The sequence below is a fragment of the Rhinopithecus roxellana genome, chromosome 9, assembly GCF_007565055.1.
Source record: "Rhinopithecus roxellana isolate Shanxi Qingling chromosome 9, ASM756505v1, whole genome shotgun sequence".
NCBI lineage: Eukaryota > Metazoa > Chordata > Mammalia > Primates > Cercopithecidae > Rhinopithecus > Rhinopithecus roxellana.
The window spans coordinates 40,088,773-40,103,422 of NC_044557.1; the positions used below are offsets into that span (position 1 = coordinate 40,088,773).

The 14,650-nt window shown below is 39.0% G+C and overlaps 1 protein-coding gene across 3 annotated transcripts in view; it reads left to right on the forward strand.

Annotated features, from left to right (window-relative positions):
- Positions 1-14,650, forward strand: part of TGS1 (trimethylguanosine synthase 1) — a 50,600-nt gene that overhangs the window by 11,328 nt on the left and 24,622 nt on the right. For all 3 annotated transcript variants that reach the window (XM_010362551.1, XM_030937777.1, XM_030937776.1), the window contains 5 exons: positions 1,585-1,757; positions 2,097-2,925; positions 6,045-6,162; positions 8,441-8,527; positions 11,721-11,895. In XM_010362551.1, the coding sequence (XP_010360853.1) occupies positions 1,585-1,757; positions 2,097-2,925; positions 6,045-6,162; positions 8,441-8,527; positions 11,721-11,895 (1,382 nt within the window). The remainder of the gene's footprint in view (positions 1-1,584; positions 1,758-2,096; positions 2,926-6,044; positions 6,163-8,440; positions 8,528-11,720; positions 11,896-14,650) is intronic.

A 14,650-nucleotide genomic window follows, 5' to 3' on the forward strand; every position in this document is an offset into this window, starting at 1 on the left:
TGAGTATGCTAATATATAAAATGATTTTTGTTATCTAAATTTTAAATAGTTAATAGAGCACTTGAATGGCATATGTTCCATTAATGGTATAATTACTGTTAGATAACCATATTAGGGTAAAGTAAAACTTACTTTGTTGTAATAAATGGTTTTTCTATAAGAATTAGAGTCAGAGAGCTTGAAAAAAATATTCCAGTTCAGTGGATTTCAAACCTTTCTCTTTTTTTAGAGAGAGAGAGGGTCTTGCTCTGTTGCCCATGTGGCGATTGCTTAAGCATTCCTCTCGCCTGAGCCTCCCAAGTAGCAGGGACTATGGGCGCCACCACACCAGGGTAGTTTTGTTATTGTTTTTTGTTTTTTTTGTAGAGACAGGGTCTCGCCGTGTTGCTCAGAATTGTCTCAAACTCCTGGCCTCAAGCAGCCTCTCAAAATGCTGAGATTAGAGCCATAAACCACTGTGCCCAGCCCCAGGATTTCAGACTTCTGATAGCAGGATCCTTTCATTAAATCAGCTCTTCCACAAAATCCCAGAACCTAAGTCCCAGATGTATTGAACTGTCTGTGAGGGGCATGAAGACGTAATTCTCACCTGCTCTTGTTAACACCTCCTAAAATAACTTCGCAAATCATTATTTTTAAATTCACTGACTTTGTTCAGTAATTTTGCAGGTGAAGAATGTGAACATATAAATATTTTCTCCACAGACCAGGGTTACATGGCCTGTTGTCTTCCTTCCATCCTCAGTATTTTGCACAGTGCCCAACGTAGAGCAGATGCTCAATAAGCGTAAATTAAATGGGCAGCTGGATGAATAGTGGCAGGCAGAGCCCACGAGAAATTGTCTCTTGATTCTTCGTTGGCTTTTTTTTTTACTAGTCCATATTACCATCAATTGGTTTTTTTTGTTTTGTTTTTTCTTTTTTTTTGAGACAGAGTCTCGCTCTCTCACCCAGGCTGGGGTATAGTGGCACGATCTTGACTCACTGAAACCTCCGTCTCCCAGGTTCAAGCAATTATCCTGCCTCAGCCTCCCGAGTAGCTGGGATTACAGGCACCTGCTACCACGCCCAGCTAATTTTTGTGTTTTTGGTAGAAACGGGTTTTCACCATGTTGGCCAGGCTAGTCTCAAACTCCTGACCTCAAGTGATCTGCTTGCCTCAGTCTCCCAAAGCACTAGGATTACAGGCATGAGCCACCGTGCCCAGCATACCGTCAGTTGTTTTTTGTTGGTTTGTTTTCTTTTTTTCCTTTAAAAATTGTAACTTTGCAGGCCAGGCAAGATGGCATGCAACTGTAATCCTAGCTGCTTATGAGGCTGAAGCAAGAGAACTGACTGAGCCCAGGAGTTCAGAGCTTTTTAGTGCATTATGATCATACCTGCAAATAGCTGTTATACTCTAACCTGGGCAGTACTGTGAGAACCCCATCTCTAAAAAATAAAAAAATTGTAACATTTGCCTACCTTTGTTTTGGGCAGGTCCTGTAATCAGTCACTCTGGATCTCAGGGTTTTTTTAAATGAAAATAAGAAAACCTGCGTCTTAAGTTTTCCTTAAAACTAAGCTAATAAATGCTATCTATAGGAGACCAGGCGACAGAAGAGGAGGAAGGTGATTATTCTTGTGGTACTGCGGAATCACGTGACAGCAAAGGCATATGCCTAGATGAAAGTGAGCTTGATTCTGAGGCTGAACTCATGAGAAGTATGGGATTGCCACTTCAATTTGGTAGGATATCTGCACATAAGAATTTTGAGGTAAATATTAATTTACTTTTATTCTCTCTCAGTTTTCTTTATAAAATATCGCAGGGAATTACTTTATCAGATTAAATGCATTCACAATCAGCACTCTCTGCCTCTTTTTAAATGTATGTATTTATAAATTAACCAGAACTGCAAGTTGTAATATGTCCCACATGTGACTCTTCCTCCTCTTGGAAACTTAGACAGTATGTCACTTGTTTGTGGAGCTGAAAGCCCATAGTGGGACTTTGAGAGTATTTTGTTTAATTTAATGTCAAAATAGACTTGGATTCTGCTTTCTTGTATAGTTCATGAAGTGCATTTTATATTCAAATTATTTATCTGATGTAGGTATCTATGAATACTAGAAATAAAGTTAAAATAAAAAAGAAAAAGAAAAAACATCAAAAGAAATACTTAGATGAAATTATGCAAGAATCTTGGAGAAAAGAATATGAAGAAGAACACATTTTGGCTTCAGATGATCCATCTTCAATTGAACAGTATGAGAACACCAGAATATGTGAACTTCAAAGCAAAAAAGATACTGAGACAGAAAATCTTCCTGTGGAAAATACATTATCTCCAAAGCTAGAAATTACAGAGAAATGGGAAAAGTATTGGAATGAATATGGAGGAGGACTATTGTGGCAAAGTTGGCAAGAAAAACATCCAGATCAAGCACTATCTTCTGAACCTTGGAACTTTCCTGATACAAAGGAAGAATGGGAGCAACATTATAGTCAACTTTATTGGTATTATTTGGAACAGTTTCAGTATTGGGAAGCTCAGGGTTGGACTTTTGATGCTTTGCAAAGCTGTGATACAGATACTTACACATCTAAAACAGAAGCTGACAACAAGAAAGATGAAAAATGCTTGAAAGTTGACTTAGTATCTTTTCCATCTTCACCTATTACAGTTGATAATGACAGCTCTGGTACAAGTGATAAGGATTGTAGTGAAATACTTGATGGAATTAGTAACATAAAACTGAATTCAGAGGATGTAAAACAGAGCCAATTAGATTCCTCTACAAGTCATGATTGTCATCAACAGCTAAGTGAAGTTAGTAGCAGAAGAGAGTGCCCTGCTTCCGGCCAAAGTGAACCATGTAATGGAGGAACCAATGAGGAAAGCAACTCACCAGGGAATACAAGCACAGACCCACCAGCTCAGGGTAAGATTAACCAAGATTTATTCTGCCATGTAATGGTTAGCAAAATGAATTCATTCAGCAAAATAACTACTAATCCTTTATTGTAGAGTTAAGTAATACCAACTACATTTCATATAATAATGAAATGATTTAATCCATTCTATTTTCATATCACAAGTTGTTACCCTTTTCTGTTAATAAGAGTATTTGCATACAGTTCTCAAAAATATCATTCCTTCTTGTACTTTGGTGGCTAATGAAGGAAAACGTGGAATCTCTTGAGAAATCTAATTTAGAGTGAGCTTGGAACTTTTAGTTTTTCAGAGCAAATGAGTTTATAAGAGGCATGTTAGAAAGCAATTGAGAACGTACATTTGACATTAGGCAAATGTCTTATGAGTCATATGTGGAATTCATGTAGGACAAGCGAAGTCTTGCTGTGAAAAAAGATCTCAATGGGGCCCAGAATTAATTTATAACTGGAATAATTTCAGGATTCTCAAATAAAATATCCAGGATAAGGAACTTGGTTGATTCCTGAATAACTGATCAAACAAAAAAAAAGGCTTGTTGTGCAAACTGGTGCCACTCAGGACTAGAGAATGCCAATGAGAAGTGCTTTGAAAGGAGTTAATCGGAGTAGGGTGGAATGAGAATGTTTACTTTGCGTTGCTGTAAAGGAATACCTGAGACTGAGGCATGTATAAAGAAAAGAGGTTTATTTTGGCTCACAGTTTTGCAGGCTGCACAGGAAGCATAGCCTCAGCATCAACTCCTGGTGAGGGCCCCAGGAACCTTGCAATTATGGCAGAAGGTGAAAGCGGAATAGGTATGCCACATGGCAAGAGAGACAGCAAGAGAGAGGGGGGATGTCCCAGACTCTGGTTAGCAATCAGATATTGCAGTAGCTCATTACCATGGGGAGGCACCAAGCCATTCATGAGGGATCTGCTCCATGACCCAAACACTTCCCACCAGACCCCACTTCCAACATTAGGGATCACATTTAAATATGAGGTTTAGAGGGGACAATCATCCAAACCATATCAGTGTTCTTGCTAAGGAGAGGGTTCTGCCAATTAACAGCACCAGGAAAATGGGAGAGGAGGGAATTTCTGTTGACATCTGCATATCCTGAAGTTTTGGCATCCTGATGTTACATGCTGAGGACATCTAGTATAGAGGAACTTTCTTCTCAGCCTTACTCCTTTGTCAAATGGTTTTGACCTTTTACTTAACCATCAGATTTGCTTTGCTTATCTCAGATTGCTGATAATACTTCATCCAGCTGAGAGTTTCTAAAGAGCTCTGCCAACTTGCTTTTTTCTCTGTATTCTTAGATTCTTATAGTGGAACCTACCTCACTATAATATTCTCATTCCTTTCTATTTAGGTGATACATTTTCACCTTTTTTTTTTTTTTTTTTTTTTTTTTTTGAGATGGAGTCTTACTCTGTCGCCCAGGCTGGAGTGTGGTGGCACGATCTCAGCTCACTGCAGGGTCCACCTCCGGGCTCAAGCAGTTCTCCAGCCTCAGCCTCCCGAGTAGCTGGGACTACAGATGTGTGCCACCACTTCCAGTTAATTGTGTGTTTTTTTTTTTTGTATTTTTAGTAGATACAGGGTTTCACTGTGTTGGCCAGTCTGGTCTCAAACTCCTGACCTCAAGTGATCCTCCCGCCTCAGCCTCCCAAAGTGCATAGGCATGAGCCACCATGCACAGCCATCCTTTTTTATCTGAAGATTTTATATTAATATTCTGATACTCTTCTATACTCTCCTGAGACCTTTCTGTACATATTTTGACCATAAAATTTATAATATACATATTGGGCATTGTTTTGGCCTCTGACTTACTGTCTCATTTACCCTCTTTGGTTCTCCTCCCTCATCTGCCCGCTTTTTTCTTTGCCAAACACAGTAATTCTCACAGTCTCTGCCTTCTGTTGCCTGTTCCCTTACTTATGTTTATAGATTGTCCACTACTGTAATAACTCCAGTTTGTCTGCCATCAGGATGAATATGAGGGTTTTAGATTTTGATTTGTTTTAGATCCTCCCGTGAGTTCAAAATTTAAGGTATAGGTTATGCTTCTATGTAAGTATGTTTTCTACTCTTTGTGGTTGGTGCTTTTCTGAAAGAGTGAAAGCTTCCCACTGTCTACCCTGCAGACATCTTTTTCCTCCTGGTCTCTGCTACCCGCTTTCTTCCAGTCTGACAAGATAGAGAACAAAGACAGATTTGTGCCTCAGTTTTTGTCACCATAAGTTAAAGAACTCTTCTTAAAGATAGTATTGTCTTTGTTACTCTCATTACTAATGTTACTTTCATACTATATTAAAGGCAAATGAAGAGAAATTCTTCTTAATCAATGTGAGTATGCCCCCTTTACAGTCATTTCAATTAAAATTCCATAAGAATGTGACTGCTAACAGCTACACAAAGGCAGCTTTGTGGGTTAATTTGTGTAGATTTGGGCAGCTATGAAGAAGTAGTTTTAGTTTGTTGTTTTTTTTAAGTAGTTAGATCATGAACATTTTAAAACCTGTTAAAAACTTTAGACAAATTAAGTTTAATAGAACTTAATTGAGCAAAGAACGATTCTTGAATCAGGCAGCTCCCAGAACCAGAATAGGTTCAGAGCAACTCCAGGGTTGCCACATGATTGGAATAACATTTATAGACAGAGAGAGAAAAATGATGTACAGAAGGCAGAAGTGAGGTACAGAAACAGCTAGATTGGTTACAGCCCAGTTTTTGCCTTACTTGAACACCATTTGAACAGTTGGCTGCCTGTGATTAGCCAAAACTGTGCTTGGTACAAGAGTAGGTTATAGTCTTTTTATACAACCAATTAGGTTACAGTTCACTAAGTGTGGAGAAACCTTTAAGCTGAGCTTAAAATGTGTACACGGACAGCTTTAGGCTAAATTTAATTTAACAAACCTTATAGTTAGGATTTTTAAAATGCTCAGACTCTGCGTATAGACACACAAACAGGTAGATGTGACCTGGTACTTTGATGCACATGTACAGTTCATTGCAGAAAAGGTGCTAAAATATTTTGATTGGCTTTGCAAATAGCAGAAAAGTTGTCAAACCAAGGGGGAAAACCTACTGCAATATTTCTGCCTCTTTAGATTCACAGAAGTCTTCAGGAACAAACACAAGCAAAGACAGACCACATGCCAGTGGTACTGATGGAGATGAAAGTGAGGAAGATCCACCTGAGCATAAGCCAAGCAAACTGAAGAGGAGGTAAGTTGCATGAGACGTCTCTCACCAGAGTGTGTTAGAGTAAGCATTTGTATCCGTAAGCAAGTGGTTATTAAATGATTGTTATGTTCACAACATTGGTAATCATGTAAGAAGAGGCAAGGTCTACTGGTAAGATTCTGAGCCCTTGGACCTAGACCTGTGGTCAGAGCCAAACTCTGCCACTCAGAAACTCTGAGTACATTTCCTTCTTTTTTTTTTTTAAGACACAGTCTCGCTTTATTGCTCAGGCTGGAGTACATGGCACGATCATAGCTCACTATGATCTTGAACTCCTCGGCTCAATTGAACTTGAACTCCTCACCTCAGTTGATCCTTCTGCCTTGAGTAGCTGGGACTCCAGGCGTGTGCCACCACTCCTGATTAGTTTTTTAAAATTTTTTGTAGAGGCAGGGTCTCGCTGTATTGCCCAGGCTGATGTGAAACTCCTGGCCTCAAGTGATCCACTTCCCTTGACCTTCCAAAGCACTGGGATTACAGGTGTGAGCCACACCCAGCCTAAGTACATTTCTTAATTTCTCATCTATAAGATTGGATTGATGCCTTTTTTGTGATCATTGGGTGGACAGGAGCTAGCATGTAATATATCTGACAGTAGCTATCAATGAATCATAACTTTTAACTAATAATTAGATTCGTATCCTCTCTCTCTCACCAGTTCTAATGTTTCTCAAAAGTCTGGATATATCTTATCCCAGATTTGTATTGCTGAAAAAGACCTCAAGGTCATGCTCTCATTGCATAGATAGGAACACTGAGGCAAATAGGAGTGAGTATCTTTCTTGCTCAGATTGTCTTCATAGCAATGGCAGTTCTAAAGCCAGAGCCCAGACCACCTACTCAAAGCAGTGCAATTTCTGTTTACCACTGTGAAAGTTGTAAGAGTCAAAACAGTCACTTGTGTCAAACACTGGTAAAATGTCGCCAGGCAAGGCCATGAAAGACTCTCATGCACTATTTGCCTGATAACAGGAACTGTCACAAGAAATTTTTCCAAGCCAAAACATCACACAAGAACAGATAGCTGTTTATACAGGAACATGTGCCTGACACAGTCTCACAAGCCCAATTCAAAACTGCAGAGGCCTAACCATGACTCTCAGATTACAAGTTCTACCTAACAACCTCTGGCTCTCCTAATGAAAGCTCACCAGCTGTTTATTGTAAGATGCTGCCAGTGCCCGTGAACTAACTTTCTAAACAACATGCGTGACCTCTTTCCTCAGTGAAACTCTAACCTTTTCCTTTCTTTGGACATTTCATGAGGCCACCTCATTCTGTGCTTATGTCCCAAACTGCAGTTCTGTTTTTGTGTTTTATAACCAAATAAAAGTTCTTTTTTTTTTTTTTTGGTGTTCATCCCTACATTTTTTTCTTGGAGGTTTATACCACTTCTACACATAATTAAACACGTAGAGAATAATGTAAGGTGGGATGTAGTCAGATGCTAATGCTGTAAGTAGCAAGGAAAGGATGAATCATTACTGAACTTGGAAGTTAGCTGGACACTTCATTTCTCTGACAGGATATGAGGTGCTCCACGTAAGACACTTGTACTCCAAATGGCTTCTGGAAAAACAAGCGTGCCTCTAACTGTGCTCACTCTGTATGGTAGACATTGCTTGTTAACTCCCCAGTTCCTGCTAGTTACTGAAGGCAAAGATCATGTGTGTTCAATGAGCATAACTTATTTTTAAGGACAAACTTTGTAAGAATTATTTCTCACCATTTTCCTTTACTTGGAATTATGGCCAGCGGTAGTCACTGGTTACTAAAAGATCTCTGGTAGGTGGATTCTCCTGGGTTACCTAACATCACTTGTATCACAACGTTATTCTTTTTAATATTTTTTTCTTTTAAAATTTTTTTGGATTGGATTGATACTTACCAAACCTTTCCTTGTTTGTTTTTAAGGGAAACCTCTGGAGAAATCACTTTGGGAGATTAATTTAAGGCTGCAGCTTTTACTGGTGTTGTTTCGGGAAAATTGAGAGATGATATTTGTACCATACCCAGGAATAGAAATCATTACTTGACATGGATTAAGACAGGAGTACTTATCCAAACACTACTGGGTACTTACCTCATTTGGAAAATTCTAATTATTCTTTTTTCTGGTTTCCTGGATCTGTGAACTATGGCTGATTATGGTGATGGGAAGTTTCATGGGTCGATTATATTGCCTTTTTTATATTTATCTGAACTGGTGGGCTCTGGTAGTAATGGCTGATCACTGTTTACCTTTTCTTTATTTGTTTAGCCATGAACTGGACATTGATGAAAACCCAGCTTCAGACTTTGATGACAGTGGTTCCCTTCTAGGATTCAAGTATGGCTCAGGACAAAAGTAATTATTCATAAAAGCTATTGTTTTCCCGAAGTCCTAACCACTTCAGCTATCTTAGAGCACTCTGATACTCAGCTGACTAATAAATGATCATGTGTTGAGATGTTATCATTAATTAAAACACTTCTTGTTAGAATTGTGGTAGAGATATCCCTGTACATTTGATGTGTTCATATGCTTTAACTCAGTTGCCCTTTATAGCAATCCAGTGTTGTTACTCCATTTCATAGATAAAGCAACTGTAGCTCACAGAGGCTTTGACTTGGTCAAGATCACATTATTTACTGGAGAGGGAATTTAGGCCCAGCTTTTGTGACTTCTAAGCATGGTTCTCTTCTCACCTAGTATCTCACGTGTGTACATGTGAAGACCATAGCAAACATGCCATGAAAAGTTGAAATCTGCAATAGCCTCTTTTTATTATGAAAGAGTAAAATTAAAACAACCCAAATAACAAGTAAAAAGTAAAAACTATTTTGCTTCCAGTCATTCTCAGATGTAGGCAGTGTTTTAAAGAATTTGGCACTTTGGGAGGCTGGGCAATATAGGGAGACACCGTCTCTACAAAAAATTTAAAAATTAGCTGGGTTTAGTGGTGTATGCCTGTGTTTCCAGCTCCTTGGGAGGCTGAGATGGGAGGATCACTTGAGTCTGGGAGGTTGAGGGTGTTGTGAGCCATGATAATGCCACTGCACTCCAGCCTGGGTAACAGAGTGAGACTCAAAAAAACAGTTTGGCATATGTCCCTCCAAATTTATTGTTGTGTGCTATGACTACGTACATGTATACACATTTTTTGTTTGTTGGTTTTGTTTTGTTTTGTTTTTTGAGACAGTCTCACTCTGTCACCCAGGTTGCAGCGCAGTGGCGCGATCTCTGCCCACTGCAACCTCCGCCTCCTGGGTTCAAGTGATTCTCCTGCCTCAATCCCCCAAGTAGCTGGGACTACAGGCATGCGCCACCACGCCCAGCTAATTTTTTTTTTTTTTTTTTTTTTTTTTTTTTTGTATTTTTGGTAGAGACGGGGTTACACCATATTGGCCAGGCTGGTCTCAAACTCCTGACCTCAGGTGATCTGCCCACCTCGGCCTCCCAAAGTGCTGGGATTACAGGCGTGAGCCACTGCACCTGGCCATGTACACACATTTTGCTTCTCTTTGTGTAAAACAGAAAAATTAGGTCATATTATAGGTACTCTTCAGCTTGCTTTTCTCCCTCAACAGTGCACCATGGACACTTGTTGGTAGAAACATTTAGCTAATTCTGTAAATGAGGGCATTGTGTTTTATCAGTTGTCCTAATTAACAACATGTAAATTGTTTCCTAAGATCTAAGCATAATACCCTAGAAGGTCCCTCCAGGTTATTATGTCTGCCTGCCTGCCTGCCTTCCTTAGGGTCTCACTCTGTAACACAGGATGGAGTGCAGTGCTGTTTTAAGTTTTTTCATAGAGATAGGGTCTTGATATGTTACCTAGGCTGGTCTTAAACTCTTGGCCTCAAGTGATCCTCCCATCTCAGCCTCCTAGAGTGCAGGGATTGCAGGCATGAGCCACCATGCCCAGTCCATTTATTCCTTCTTATTGCTGAATAGAATTCCAGTGTATGGATGTACCAAAATTTGTTCAACCATGCAACAATTGAAGGGCATTTGGATTATTTCTGGCATTTTGCTATTACAAATAAAGTGACAGTGCAGGTGCAGTGGCTCACACCTGTAATCCCAGCCCTTGGGGAAGCTGAGGTGAGAAGATTGCCTGGAGCCAGAGGTCAGGACCAGCCTGGGTAACTACATAGCAAGGCAGAAAATAAAAAAATAAAATGAATTTTCAAAAGTCAACAAAGCTGCTATGAACATTTGTGTATAGAAGACATAAGATGTCTCTGGGATTAAATGCCCAAGCATTAAATATAAAGGAACATGTGTGAATAATTAGGTAATTGTGTTAGAACAGCTAGAGATTTTATCGCACATGACGTGAAGACTAAACTGAGTAGGTAAGGCCTGATGAAGACAGCTTACACCAGTAATCTAAACCATGACGGGGTTCTTTGATGTTTCTAAGGGTTGAGATTTCAGGTCCTACTTATCTATTTCTATTTCATAAGTTGTAAAATACAGGTACCTACACATTATGAAATCAGCAAGAAAGGGACATGAGGAATGCCTCAAAATTGAATTGAATTCAAATTAGTTCAGAAGTACATGTTGACTCTTACAGTTTCTAAAGATTATCAGTTTTTCTCCCTTAGGTATTTCAAGGCAATTATAGTTCATATAATCAATAGTTCATGTAATCATTAAAGGCTAAGATCATAAAGTTTAGCAATGTAAAAAGGTTCTTAAATTCCTGGCAGGATTTATTACCATGCACATGTAGTTTTATTGAGGAATCCTTGGGTTGATTTTGGTTGTATACTCTTGTAGAGATCTATTTCTTTTCTTGCCTGAGATTTAACTTAACTACTCTTCTATTTGGAGCACCCAATTCTACTTAAAAGAGAAGGATAAAATATCCTGTTTATTAAAAGAAGTTTATAATATGGCTACAAAGTAAGACTTGACATTTAAACCCAAAGTATTCTGGATTTTATAAATGCTAAAGTGTATGTGACATTCTTAAGTCCCTAACAGTTTGTAGGAGAGGGAGTTAATTGAGGCTTACTATAATCAAAAGGGGCTTCATAACAGATACATATCTTTTAGGACTGGAAAATTTCAGATGGTTAAATCAGACATTCTCTAATTAATTAGATACTAAGGGTTTGCTTTTTTTGTAAGCTCAGATTTAGATAATTCAAACCCATCCAGAAATGTGTTAAAGAGCTTTGACATCACCCCACCTTGAGAATATTTATATTTCGCTAACAAGGGAATAGGGTTATATATATATATTATATATGTATATATACACACACTATTTATTGCAGTCTACTATGTAATTTCCACTTTCTGCTCTATATTAGATACGTTGCGCTTCCCAACTTTAATGTTACACATTTGCTTTAGAATTAACGTAAAAGACCATCAACTCTTCTGCAAGTAGAACTTGATTTTCTCATTTTCATAATTTTAAAAAGAGAATTAAAATGGTGTAAAAATAAGTGAAAGTGTTAGTTTCATTCTCTTTTCCTATAAGGAAATATAATCCTGGAATTTAAGGTGTGAATCACTTGTTTTGATCTGGTCACAGATATGGTGGAATTCCAAATTTCAGTCATCGGCAGGTCAGATATTTAGAGAAGAATATGCAGCAAAAGTCTAAGTACCTGGACATGCGCAGACAAGTAAAGATGAAAAACAAACACATCTTCTTTACCAAAGAATCAGAAAAACCATTTTTCAAGAAAAGCAAAACTCTGAGTAAGGTATGTATAAATTTTGTTGTATGCTTGTAGATAGAATCATGTTTTGTAAGTTTGACCTCTTAAAATTGTTGTATTCAAGTAGGAAGCGTGTTTCTACGCAGGTATCAAGGTACAGAATTTTTTTTTTTTTGACTTGCTTCTTGAAGACCTATATTATGTAAACTAAATCTGCAAAAAGGCAAGTTGAGGTGGGGTGAAAAGGAAGTGTTTGAAAGCTACAAAGTAGTAGTGTCTGACATGATTTTAAAAAAAGCAGCCGCTGGGCATGGGGGACTCACGCCTATAATCCCACACTTTGGGAGGCTGAGGTGGGGGGATCACCTGAGGTCAGGAGTACCAGACAAGCCTGACCAATGTGGAGAAACCCCGTCTCTACTAAAAATACAAAATTAGCCAGCATGGTGGCGCTTGCCTATAATCCCAGCTACTTGGGAAGCTGAGGCAGGAGAATCGCCTGAACCCGGGAGGCGGAGGTTGTGGTGAGCTGAGGTGGCGCCATTGTACTCTAGCCTGGGCAACAAGAGCAAAACTCCATCTCAGACAAACAAAAACACACAACCTTGGCCGGGCATGGTGACTCACACCTGTAATCCCAGCACTTAGGGAGGCCGAGGTGGATGAATCACCTGAGGTCAGGAGTTCGAGACCAGCCTGGCCAACATGGTGAAACCCCATCTCTACTAAAAATACAAAAATTAGCCAGGCGTGGTGGCAAGCGCCTGTAATCCCAGCTACTCGGGAGGCTAGGCAGGATAATCACTTGAACCTGGGAGGCGGAGGTTGTAGTGAGCTGAGATCGCGCCATTGCCCTCCAGCCTGGCTGACAGAGTAAGACTCCATCTCAAAAAACAGAAACACAGCCTTGCCTATGTAGTAACAGACAAGAACAAGGAGCAGTTTATCTTCTGTTTCAAGCTAAGTATGTGTTTTAGTCTGTTCTCGGGCTGCTAATAAAGATATACCTAAGAGTGGATAATTTTTGAAGGAAAGAGGTTTAATTGACTCACAGTTCTGCAGGGCTGGGGAGACCTCAGGAAACTTACAGTTGTGGTGGAAAGGGAAGCAAACAACTCCTTCTTCACATGGCAGCTAGAGAGAGAAATGAGTGCCCAGCAAAGGAGGAAGCACCTTATAAAACCATCAGATCTCATAAGAACTAACTCACCATCACAAGAAGAGGATGGGAGAAACCGCCCCTATAATTCAACCATCTCTACCTGGTTCCTCCCACAACACGTGGGGATTAATGGGAACTATGATTCAAGATGAGATTTGGGTGGAGACACAGCCAAACCATACCAATAGGATCCTAATAGTCCAAATTCTGATACAGCTTAATATTACAAGCTTTAATTCTGAGTTCTTCAGAAGTGATCAGTCAGTTTATACCTGTAACAAGTTCACCCTGATAGCATGAAACACAAGTCCAATTTATTGTTTCACATTGTTACCTGAAATATTCATATTCCCTCTCTTGGACTTTGCTATATCTGCCATCCAAGTACCTGGGAAACAATATTAGTTAGGAAATTGCTTTGTGTGATGAATTACCCTTCTTTATTCAAAGAGATAAAAAACACTTTCTAATGAGCAGAACCTTGATGTTAGTCACATCTCCAGCAGCTCTTTGGGACAGTAGACCGTAATCTTAGACTCCATGATGACTCTGTTTCTGTTGTTCGTTTTTAAGGCTAGTCAGATGACTCTGGTTTCCCCTCAAGAAACATTGTCCTCCCTAACTTCAGCATACTTGTAAAATATGCTACATATATATAACTGGTTTTATTTTGTATTACATTTCAGGTTGACTGGCTGCTGGTGATATTTTAATAAATACGTTAGTGGTGCTAGTTATATCTGAAACAGACTGCCTAGTATTAGTCCAGTCAGTGCCATAGGACTTTCCATAATGTGTTGGATGTAATAGCCCCCATGCATTCATCTATAGATGAGTGCAGAAACATAGCTGCTAGGCATTGCTGAGGAAAAAAGGTATGTGACTGCTATGTCTAACTTAGATGCCTAATTTGTTTATAGGCATATTCCCTTAGAGGAAGATTCTGGGTTGTTGCTCATCATGTCCACCACTTCCATTCTAATTTCCTCCCTCTTAGAAAAGTCATGAAGACAAGCTCGGAAGAATATTCATGTTACAGAAGATGCAAAGAAGTATATGATCTGATGCTGAGCCTTGTTTACATTTCAAAGAACAAACACTTGCTAGGACATATCTTACTAGCTCTACTGTTGCATTAAAAGGCAACTTTCATTTTTTCCAAGATACACTGCTTCTATTCTTAGAGAAAAATTGGCCCTAAAACTTTTTAGGGTTCATCTTTGATGCTAAGTAATATTTACATAGATTGCAAGTTGAACATTGCAGAAAAGTCTATATAATTTGAAAAACTAAAATTAATGATTCAGTAGTAAGTAGGTACATTTGTAATGTAGCTGTTGCACACAGCACAGTTAAATTGTTAGGAATCCTTATGGAAAAGCCACTGGGACAGTTTGGCTTTATCCTCTTAGTGTTTATTGATAGCAGGATGTGTTTAATCTGATACTTTTTTCCTTTTAAAGAAAACTTTAATAAGGTCATTGCATGCCCAGATAACATTCTGATTAGGTCAGAATTACTATTAGCTTGTGTGATGCAGTCTACTTTTCAAAGCCAATAATTTTGACACAACTTGTCAGTCAAGTCACAGATGGTAAAAGGTAGGAAGAGTCTGTGTAGTCTGGAATTCCTGCTCAT